This window comes from Gouania willdenowi, chromosome 14, assembly GCF_900634775.1.
Source record: "Gouania willdenowi chromosome 14, fGouWil2.1, whole genome shotgun sequence".
NCBI classification, from domain to species: domain Eukaryota; kingdom Metazoa; phylum Chordata; class Actinopteri; order Blenniiformes; family Gobiesocidae; genus Gouania; species Gouania willdenowi.
The window spans coordinates 10,232,726-10,244,175 of NC_041057.1; the positions used below are offsets into that span (position 1 = coordinate 10,232,726).

The following is an 11,450-nucleotide window of genomic DNA, read 5'->3' on the forward strand; positions in this document are numbered from 1 at the left end:
AATTACATATGACGTAAAATAGTTTTCTAAAGTTCCCAAGTATGTACTACTCCAAGGCCTGCCAGATCTAATTTCAAAATAAAAGAAGGGGAAAAACCTTCAAAATAGCAGTTTAAATCACAGTTAAAAATCAGGTAGTGACTTCATTAGACTCATAGGTGAGTAAGTAAGTAAGTAAAAAAACAACAACAAAACACACCATGCCCCCACTGAAAAATAATAATATTAAAAAACAAAACAAAAAAACAAAACAGTTCTTAGACGTCTAACAAATAACATAATAGTAATATTCATCATTAGTCAATTTAGATTCTTAAGCAAAAAATACAAAATACAATTTTTGGACTGTAGGAAAATATGCAAATGTTACAGCCATGTGTTTCCCCCACCCTACCCCAAATAAATAGATAAACAAAATAAAAATAAAAAATGGCATTTCTAGTGAGTTGGTATTGCAGCTCTTCAGACTATATTTGTGTGATACATTAATTTTATTATTACTAAAAATGTCGTTTTCAAAAATCAGGTGCAGCGTAATGATGGACTAAATGTGGATTTAATTAATTTGCAAATAAATAAATGGATGGTGTGGGAAGAACAGTAAAACTAAGAATTTAGGTAGAACTACGGGGGTTCAAAAATTAGTGTTTGTTAATAATCAATGTGTACTTGTTTAAATATTCAAGCAGTTGCATGTTTTTAGTTATTCTTTTTCACTGGCTTTCGTCACCGTGGCTTTTAATTTATAAAACCACCGGAAGTAATATCTGATTTTCACCTTTCAAACTTGACTTTTGTGTCTTCAACGAGTTAGTCCTCCGGGTCTCCATTGTGGTGGTTGCTGGTGGAGTTGACAGTCCGTTATATAACTCTTCCTCCGTCGGTTGTGTCGGTACCGTGTCCACCCTCGGTGGTCCAAAGCCAGCTGGTAGAAGCGGGATGGCCGAACCCAGCGCTAGGTATCAGCAGGTAGGAGGAGAATGTAGACGGTCAGCTGACTTCGCCCTGTCCGTGCACGTCCAGTCTCATGTCACCGTTAAACTGTAGCTGTCATTCATTTAAATGTGGATCAGGTTTTACCGTCATCGACACTTAAAGGGGTTTCACGTGCGTTGACTTTAACAGGCCAAGTTGGTGACGTCACATCAACATTTCCGCGTTAGCTTGAGTGTCTAATTGTGTCTAAAAGCACGATTTGCGTCTGTTTCTGATAAAAGTTTGAGTGTTTATCTTTACAGTTTATACACATATAACTTACTACTACACCTGTTTTAATAATACTGTAGTAAAGACAAGGATTTAAGTCTCGGCTTTTGTAAACCTACTTCTATTACGTCTTCCTCCCTTCTTCTTGTTTTGAGCCTAAACTGTTAAATTCGCACTCTTTAATAAACACAAATATGTGTATCTACAGTATTTTTAGGTGCTTTTTCCAACCATGTGCTATAATTTATGCACCTTAAACCGGGAGCTGCCATTGTACACACATTTATTAGCACAACTTCTGGTGTGATAGCTAAAGTAGCTGCAAGCTAGTAGGGCTGGGCGATTTTGCCTTAAAAATTAAAAAATAAATAAAAAAAATTGAGAGTTTTGATTCTGTTTCCGATTTTTTATTTTTTTTTTTTTAACTTAAAAATGCTCTTAAAATGATGCAAAATAAAAACAAAATACAAATTCGAAAAATTTATTAAATTGATTTTTGCCCAGGCCAACAAGCTAGTAGCTATTGGAATTCAATTGCACTTTTTATTTATTTAATAATTTTTTATTTTTTTTTAAATAAAACAGTTTAGTTAGTGATTCAAGCTGCGTTTTTTAAAACCAAAAAGACTGTTTGCTGGAGTAGAATTTTCTTGTTGATGAACAATGATTCAACATTGATATTGGAAATCAGTCCGGCATCTGCACATAAAATAAAAAAAAAAAATGAATAAAATGGTCTCAGATTATATACTTGCAGTATAAAACAACTGAAGTTAACTTGAATTGTTATTTTGCACTTAAAGTTTTGGTTTTCATTGATTTTAAGGGTATATTTCAGGGTCTTTTAATTTATTTTTCAATTATTCTCTTCAATTGTAGAATATTCTTATGTTTAGGGTAAACTAGTAGGTATTTTGCAATTAATTTTTTGTTGTTTTTATTGGATCTGTTGAGGTTATTTTTCAGGGTCTTCTAATTTCTAATTTTTTTAAGATTTCATTTAATTGTCGAATATTCTTAATATTAGGTTAATAATTCCATAACCCATTGGTTAATAATAAATGGGTCAGTTTTTCCTCATACCTACTGTTACTTACTATTGTTCTCTGTTTGGGTAATATCACTTGGATCATTTAATGCTACAAAATAAGTTCACTTTTGCAGCAACACAATACAAGAGCAGACCCAAAATGGAAACAAAAATAAATATTAACACAGATCATAATAGTGCAAAATGTAGAACTGTAAGTCAGACATGAATTAGAAAACAATAACAGAACGGAAACAACAACGAGACAAAAAAAAAAAAACAATTGGGTGGGGTGGGTTGTGTCAGTGTGCTAAGACGTAATTATGATTTGTGCTGATATAATATCGGATTGATATCGGTGTTGACCAAATACTCAAAACAGCAATATCGGTATCGTATCAGAAGTGAAACCGTTAGAACCAACATCCCTCGTATTATAGTAGGCCATGCTGCTGCCATGTTTGAAACATAAACAAGCAAATAGGATTCTGCTTTACTTAAGCGTATAATTTAGACTACAGTATCTAATTTGAAGTTTTTATTTGTGCCACGTCTCCACAGTTGCCCAATGAGGACGACCCAGAGGAGAATCCACCGGTGGAAGCTGATGCTCCTCCCCCATACAGCAGCATCACAGCAGACAACGCAGGTAAACGTGTTCTTCATTTATTTGGGTGCTGATGATGGGGTTTTTTCTATTTGCACAGATCGAAATAATAATGGCTGTGGTTTTCTCCTCAGTCTTCTTTGACCAAAAGGAGGACGGGGTGTTTCCCAAGCCTCCGTCCTACAATGTAGCAACGACACTCCCCTCCTATGATGAAGCAGAAAGAACCAAGGCAGAGAGTACGGTTCCCTTGGTAACTGGCCGAGTAAGTGTTTTTGCTTCAATTTGTTGGATGTTGTCATGTTTATGACAAAATGTTGAATACTTATGTTGTAGCTTATGCTAACAATGCTACTGTGCTATCGAAGAAAAAGCACAATCCGCACAGTAGGAAAAGAAACAGTCCTGAAGTCCCGCCCCTTACTTTAGGAATTTGTGCTTGTAAATTATATATATATATTTTATATATTTTTCAAACATTTTAAATGTATTTGTTTGTTTAATGCATCTGTTTAAATTCCAGGAATGTTATGTTAGATCTCAAGTTTTGGAGTTTTTTGTTTATGACGGATTTCATGACATCACTGGTGGTTTTAAAATTGACATAAAATTAAATTAGCATTAAACATCTATTAAAACAAAAAAAAAACACATTAAAATGAGTGAAAATAACATTAAAAAGTTGTTTTTTTAAATATATAAAATATATATAAAAACGTTTTTCTCTATCTTTAGAGGCATTTCAATTGTTTAAAGTAAAATTACATTCTTGCTGTAAAGTTGAAATAATACATTGTAAAATTATAGGGGGGCACAAAAAGTGTTACCAGCTAAAATATGAAGACCTGAGTAAAAAAAAAAAATAGTAGAAAAACCAATTGTGAAATATGAAGTTACTAATTATCATAATATAAAAACCAAACCCAAAGCAATAAAAATAAATTTAAGAAGTAATGTTTAAGTCCTGGCAATAAAACTGGAGTGAAATATATTAAAAGAATATTCCACATGGTTAAACACTTAAGTTAAAATACTAAAAGGAATAGAAATTTTGGAAAAAAAAAAGGGAAGACATACTAAATGGAAATATCAAACACTTTAAAATATTGTCCATTACCTTCCTTCCCTCTCAGTTTATTTTAGATTATTATTATTATTTTTTACCTTTTGACTTTAAAGATCTAGTATTAAAATGGTAAAACATTTGACTTTTTTTACTAGTTCATTATCCTAACCAACATATTGACCAACTTCACATTACAGATAAAGTCTGTTTTTAACTTCGAGCTTTCTGAGCACAGCACCAGTCTGTGCTGGTGTGTACACACTTTGGTTTCGTCCGAATAGTCCCTCCTATCTCCTTTCCTATCCACTGTTCCTTAACCCCGTGGATGACGTCACAGGGTTAAGGACAGGTGTTAGGAGAGGAGTTAGGAAACGGCCATTATGTTTGCTTTGACAATCAGATGCACTTCCACTAGGTGACGTAATAATCAGACGGCCGTGAAGGTTAGTGACGTCTGCCGTGGTGAAAAAACTACACATTTCCGAAAATGGACTAAAAGCACATTTATAAAACTTTCCGCTGATTGTTGATGCAAGGAATTGTGGGTCAGCATTATCACGTCTCCTTTGGTAAAGGATGTATCAGTGTTATCTAGGTTAAAGGAGGTAAAAAAGGAAGCGTTGAGCCTCTTTTCCTGAGCTTAAAGAGAACTTGGACACTCTTTATCATGGCCACCACTTAAACACTTCCAGGGGAACAGGGGATAGGAAAGGAGATAGGAGGGACTATTCGGACGCAGCCTATGACTTTGTGCTGCGTGTGGTTTGATTGGCTGCTGTTGTGTCTCCCTGTCACATTTTGCCTCGTGCTCAGCAGCAGCCTCAGCACAGGGAGCGCCTGGAGACTTTTGACGATGTAATTCGCAGTTCACTGGAGGTAAACGGGAGCAGGCGTGTATGATGGAAACACGTGTATTCAGTTGTAGTTTTTTTTGGTGTGTCACAACAAAACGTACCCACAATGTGTGTTTATCTGTGTGTGTGTGTGTGTGTTCAGTCTGTCGCCTCCCCTGTCATACCTGTGTGTTTAAAGTCCTGACGGTTGTCGTAGGTCGTGTGAATCTGCTGATGTTTTGAATGCAGTCACAGTGATGTGATTAAACTGGTTTTCTGTGTCTCAGGATGTTTCACTTCTTTCTGTTGGTTCTGTGTTTATTTACGCTGTAGTTTTAGCTAAGCTTTGTATCAGACAAGAGGTGTAAGCACAGATCATATGGAACTCTATTAAAAACGTAATCTTATGAAATTGTTTAAATTGATTGTAGTAGATCAGGGTTTTTCAACCTTGGGTTCGTAACCCCATGTAGGGTCGCCTGGAAATAAAATGGTGTTGCCTGAAATGTTTAGTATTAATAAAGATATAAAAAAGTACTGATTAAATCCGTGTACTGTTCGTTCTTTGGTTATTTCATTTTAAATATAAAGCAAAATAACAAATAAAGGTTGTGGTTATTTTGTTTTGCTAACTTAAAACCTAAACAGAAATACAAAAAAATCTAAAACCAGATTTGTGTTCTGGTCCTGTTCGCTCTGACAGAATGTGACGTAGTTAAGCTCTCGCTTTAATTCCCCCATAAGTATCCAAATATCTCACAAATGGAACAAGATTTTTCCATTAATATTTTAATTTTAAAACAGAAAAACACTGTTTTTCTGGTTTGTAATTTTTCTGTATTGCTGTTTTGGTTTTAAGTCGGTAACACAAAACAACCACACTGTTTATTTGCTATTTTCATTTGGTGTTAAAACGGAATAACCAAAGAACAAACAGTACACAGATTTAATTAAAATAAATATTTAAAATGTTTACATTTTTTAAAAGTATTTAATTGTATTTTGCACAGTTAAAAAAACAAAACAATACATAATTCAAGGTTTTTATTTGTAGTCATGTACATGAACACGTACATTACAAAATAATGTCCTCAAGTTCCCCGTTAAGCCCTTAAAGGACAAATAGATTAAAATAATAATAGTATATTTATGTTACTACATATCATGTATATTAGCCATGTAGGCTACAAATGGAAAAATGTATGTACACATACAACAAAAGCTTTTCAGTTTGTAATAAATTGCTCTAAATAAATAAATAATAAAAAAACAAAAAAAACATGCCAAACAATAGTGACAATATCACAGAAATAGATATACAAGGCAGGAAGAGGGAGAAATCACAAAGAGCTTAAATACTTAGTCTTCTTTTTTCAAATTAAAACACCACATACATTCTCTAACAACTGTAAACTGTACTTTTGCATTTTGAAATATAAATCTAGTTCAAATAAAAATCAGTATGAAAAATATCTATACAGGCGCATATTGTAATCTGTATCTGTAACACACTGGGGTCGCCAGATATTTGTGATTTTAAAAATGGGGTCACGACAAGAAAAAGGTTGGGAACCACTGAACTAGACAAAAACAATTGATTTCAGATTGGAAAGGTACAATCAGGCAGTGGGAACCTCTGCTGATAACCGAGCTTTGCTGTGATTAAATTCAGCGACTGGTCCTGATTTCAGTTTTTTTGTCACAGGAGGAAGACTTTGTGGCCAGGGACGACTTTGAGGATGCTGATCAGCTGAGGATAGGAAACGACGGCATCTTTATGCTCACTTTCTTCAGTCAGTCCACGACTTTTCTCTCTTTTTTTTATTCACGTGTACCAGGGTTGGGGTCAATTACAATTACATTCTTTCCAATGAACATTACAATGATAATTTCTCCCTGAAAGTCTATTACAATCATGTTCTCAATTACTGAAGTTAAATTACAATTAATATTAGAATTATGAAGTTTTTTTTTCTGTCAAAAATGGTAAAATGATCCTCAACAGAAGTGACAGGTAGTGGGAAAAGCTGATCTGGTACATATTTTAATAACTACGTATGTGTAAGCCATAGAACTATAACATGGTTCACTAGGTTTGTGTTTAATTAAATTGTAATTGACAGTTTTTATAGAATTTTCATGAGAATTACAAAGTCGATTATCTGAACCATTTTACAATCCAATTATGATTACAACCAGTGCTGTCTATAGATTGAAAACATTGTGCAATTAATTATGCTCTGTGATTGTCATCTTGTCCAGTGTGGACTGGCCACTCTGTCTAGTGTAGCGTCCGCTGTCTGTGCTAGCTGCTACATAGTTAGCATTGAGGTGGAAGAGCTCAGCTGATCCACAAACTCTTTCTTGCACAATTTTCACACAACTGGGATTTAGTTTTCCATCTGGTGTTTTATTTTTATCTTTTCAACCAAAATTAGCGCGCACAAAGACTTCTCAGGTTCTACCGTTTTAGCCAGTACATCAGTATTATGGGTATACTGGGAACGTGTGCAAGGAGAAAGGTTCCGCGTTGTTTGGGGTGCAAAAAAGAAGCGATTAACGGCTCAAATTTTTTTTTAGTGTGTTATTTTTTCCTGTAATTAATTAATCTCAATTAACACGTTAAAGTGACAGTCCTAATTACAATAGCAATGGACTTTTACTATTACAATTATAATGGAGTCATAATTGTAATTAATTACCCATAAGGCAATGATAATTATAATTGAGTCCAACCCTGATGTGTGCACTCCAGCGACGCCATAACTTTCTCAATTAATGATCAGAAATGTACTTCCTTCTTGCAGTACTTAAAGTTTTTCATCTTTTTCTTTTCCCCTCTTCTAATAGTGGCGTTCCTCTTCAACTGGATTGGTTTCTTCCTCTCCTTCTGCCTGACCACCTCTGCAGCCGGCCGCTACGGAGCCATCTCAGGCTTTGGCCTCTCCCTCATAAAATGGGTCCTAATAGTCCGGGTAGGAGACATTACCAGAGAGAGAGAGGGAGAGAGAGAGACACACACACACACACACACACACACACACACACACACACACACACACACACACACACACACACACACACACACACACACACACACACACACACACACACACACACACACACACACACACACACACACACAGCTGTGTCATTATATCAACGCAGTCAAATTCCTTTCAAGTGAAATCATTAGATTCCTCGTTTCTCCCCAACCAGTCATTAATGTCACTGTCTGGATTTTTTTCAGTTTTCCACGTACTTCCCCGGTTACTTCAATGGACAGTTCTGGCTGTGGTGGGTTTTCCTGGTGTTGGGTAAGCAAGTTAAACGCACATAAGAAACACAGAAAAAAAAATAGGTAACACTTTACTTGAAGTTTTCTACATAAAGGCTGACATTGCGCTGTCATTATTATGACATGAAACCTGTCATCGGCATGACTCAGGTGTCATGAAGGCTGTCATTAAAGCGATTATCCTGAGGATGAAAAGAGAGAAAATTCAAAAGCTTCCTCTTCCTGATTCTGCTAATCTACCAGAGGCCTCGCCTCTACTTTAGTGCACATGCATCGCGGAACATAACAAGTCACATCGGGTTGCATTGATATAGGTCTATGGGTCGTTGTTATTAATTTGGCGATGGACATTTCTGAGGTAAGAGCCAAAATCTTGTTTCCGTGCACAGATCCACATTCACTTTGATTGACAGTCTTCGCTACAGGAAGTCGAAGCCTATTGGCTCGGCGATCACGGCACAATCTATTTGTATTGGGGTCTATAGGACGAAGGCGGGACTTATATACATTAATGTATATGAATGACCACCACTAGTAGACCATAGTAAAAGACTAGTAAGGCATTTTTTCGCATTTCAAAAGAATGATACATATATTTCTCAGATACTCTGGATATGAACTTTAAGTGTTGTTCGCTACCCTAGCCCTAATCCCTAACCCTTTACCCTACTGGTTCCCTCCACCTAACGCAAAAAATGCCAACATAGCTTAAAAAGTGTCATAATGAAGAAGACCAGAAGGCGGGAACACATTGCACCCATTTTAAAATCGTTGCATTGGCTCCCTGTGTGTTTCAGGATCAATTTTTAAGGTTCTCTTATTGGTTTTTAAGCGTCTTAATGGTTTTTGGCCTTCTTACCTTTCAGAACTACTTTTACCATATGAACCTTCTCAAACCCTGAGGTCCTCCGGCGCTGGCCTTTTAATAATTTCTACAGTAAGACACGGACACACGTTGAGGCGTCGTTCCAGTTTTACAGCCCCCGTCTGTGGAACAGGCTGCTGGAGCACCTCAGGGCTGCGGAGACCGTTCATTTGTCTGTTTTTAAGAAAAAACTCAAGACCCACCTTTTCAAATGAGCTTTTAACTAATTATTTATTCATTTTAGGATCGTTACCTTTCATGTTTTTATTGTTCTCTTTTTTTATATTTTTATAGTTGTGGGATTATCTTTTGTTTGTTTTTCATAGTTTATTTGTTTGTATGAGAAGCGCTTTTTATAAAGATTGATTGATTGATAATGCGTAATCTCAGCCTTATGTATAAAACTTCAAGTAAAGTGTTACCGAAAAGGTTGACTAGATATTGTTTGAAATATCTCTTAAAATAACCGAATGAACATTTCTAATTATTTTTTTCTCTGGAGATTTATTTGAATACAATTGTTTTAAATTAAGCCAACTTAAGTTTGACTAAATTAGAAATATGACTTGTTACTCTCTCTCCTCTCCTTTCAGGCTTTCTGCTTTTCCTCCGAGGATTCATCAACTACGCCAGAATTCGCAAGATGGCCGACACCTTGTCAACGTTTCCTCGCACCAGAGTCCTTTTCATCTACTGAAGCTACAACCCACCAATATCCATCACTATCTTTTTTCATATCTTTCACTCTCCAAAATAATCATCTAATGTTTATCCAGACCAGGAAGGAAGAAGAAAACCCCTCTGTGTGTGTTGTCGGTTTTTATGAACATGACAAAACCATCTCGTCTCATTTGGTGTAAAATCAGTGAATGCTGAGCGATCAGTAAAACCCTTATTGACTTATTAGTGATGACCTGTAAAGTGCTTTTTTTGCATTAATGAAATGTATAAATGAATGCCTTATTTGCTTTTTTTCATCTTGATGTTCGTATCATCAGCATGCACTGTTCCCTATTCAATCACCAGGGGGCAGTCTTGTTTTTGTTTTTCTCAGTTTACCAATGGGACAAGGTTATTTGTATTTAATAATTTACCTACGGTCAAGCACCTGGTGTGTAGTTTCATGATTTTGGATTAGTTTGCACAAAATTAGATAATATAGTTCAATATAATACCTAATGCACCAAAATTAAGTTTTTTTAATTTTATTTTGATAGTTCAGGTATTCAAAGTTTATAAAGGGAAAATGTTTTTGCTTTATATTGAAAGACGGATGTTAAATAGCACAAATATTATGATTGTAAGCTACATATATAGTTTCCCCTCATGTCTGTAGGTAGTTATGCTGTATGTAGGTAGAAAGGTGTTTCGTATGTGTGTATCAGAATAATGGTGATGTTGTATAGGTGTCAGGGTTAATAAAAAGGGTTAGAGTTTTTTTTGTTCTTTTCAGGAAATGATAATATGCACGTGCAGGATTTGAAGTCGTGGGGACTTTAATTGTTTCTCGCACAATAATCTTGTAAATTATGAGGAGTTATTTCTGACCTTTAAGGTCAGACGTAAGATGTGCTTTGTTTCCTTTGATGTAGAAATAAAAAAAACATTAACAATGTTTTTATTTTTGTGTACCATCTTTGTTTGATGCTGTGTAAGCATGGATTTTGGGACTATTTAATATTGTTAATTGAGATAATTCCAGTAAGTCAATTTTGTCTTCATTTTTGAAATATATGTTAAGGTTTCGTTCATTCAGACAAGGTTTTTCAGGAAATTGTATCTATTACTTCCTGAAAAACCTTGTCTGAATTAACAAAAACTTAACATAGTATGTTAATGGGGACCTCAAAGTGGGTTACATTTAAACACTAGAATCAATCTTAAAGAAAATCTGTCCAAATTGGACACTGTGATATGTTGGACTGGAGCTTTTCTGACCATCTGCAGGTGCTAAAGGGAGGCCTGGCTGAGAGCAACAAACATTTTGTAATATATCTGCCTTTAACTGTGAAAGAGCCTTGGTCCTCTATATATGTCTTTTAAAAGTTGAACTTTTACTTTAAGCAATACGATTATACCAAATCTACAAAGGAAAAATAGATCAAGTGTATTTATTGTTAAACAGTTTGTTTAGTACAAGTTTCTTTTCCTTAAAATAGCAGATTTTGTTTTTACGAACACTGTGACACTGTTTGGTATCCTGAAAACTACCAGTATATAGAAATGTTTTCTGTAACAAAACCAGGGGCTTCTTAACTCCCACATGCATCTTTGAACCTTGGCCGCTTGACCTTGTTGATGACGCAGTTTTTCGTTCCGTGGACCACTTTTGAAAAACAAAGTCTTCAGCAGACAGGGATCATTTCATTAGAACTGTGGCTATAGATATACTCACTGGACACTGGGTTATTCCCAGTTAGCTCCATAATTTTTGCATACATACATACAAAGCTTATGTCTTTTGGGAAAAATATTCAAGGGTGTAAGAAAAAAATGGACTTTAGCGATATATTGCATTATTTCACCGCGCGATTATCGCATTTTA

General features: G+C 35.3%; 1 protein-coding gene across 3 annotated transcripts; it reads left to right on the top strand.

Moving 5' to 3' along the window:
• Positions 1-772: 772 nt before the first annotated feature.
• On the top strand, positions 773-10,342 carry ndfip1l (Nedd4 family interacting protein 1, like). 3 transcript variants are annotated; one of them, XM_028467148.1, is made up of 8 exons: positions 773-969; positions 2,798-2,885; positions 2,978-3,108; positions 4,723-4,785; positions 6,448-6,535; positions 7,593-7,717; positions 7,993-8,059; positions 9,499-10,342. In XM_028467148.1, exons 1-8 carry the CDS (start codon positions 940-942, stop codon positions 9,600-9,602), a joined length of 696 nt encoding a protein of 231 aa, XP_028322949.1. In that variant the 5' UTR covers positions 773-939; the 3' UTR covers positions 9,603-10,342. The 3 variants fall into 3 exon arrangements, with proteins under 3 accessions (XP_028322949.1, XP_028322950.1, XP_028322951.1); XM_028467149.1 differs by having other exon boundaries at positions 4,726-4,785; XM_028467150.1 differs by lacking the exon at positions 4,723-4,785.
• Positions 10,343-11,450: the final 1,108 nt, after the last annotated feature.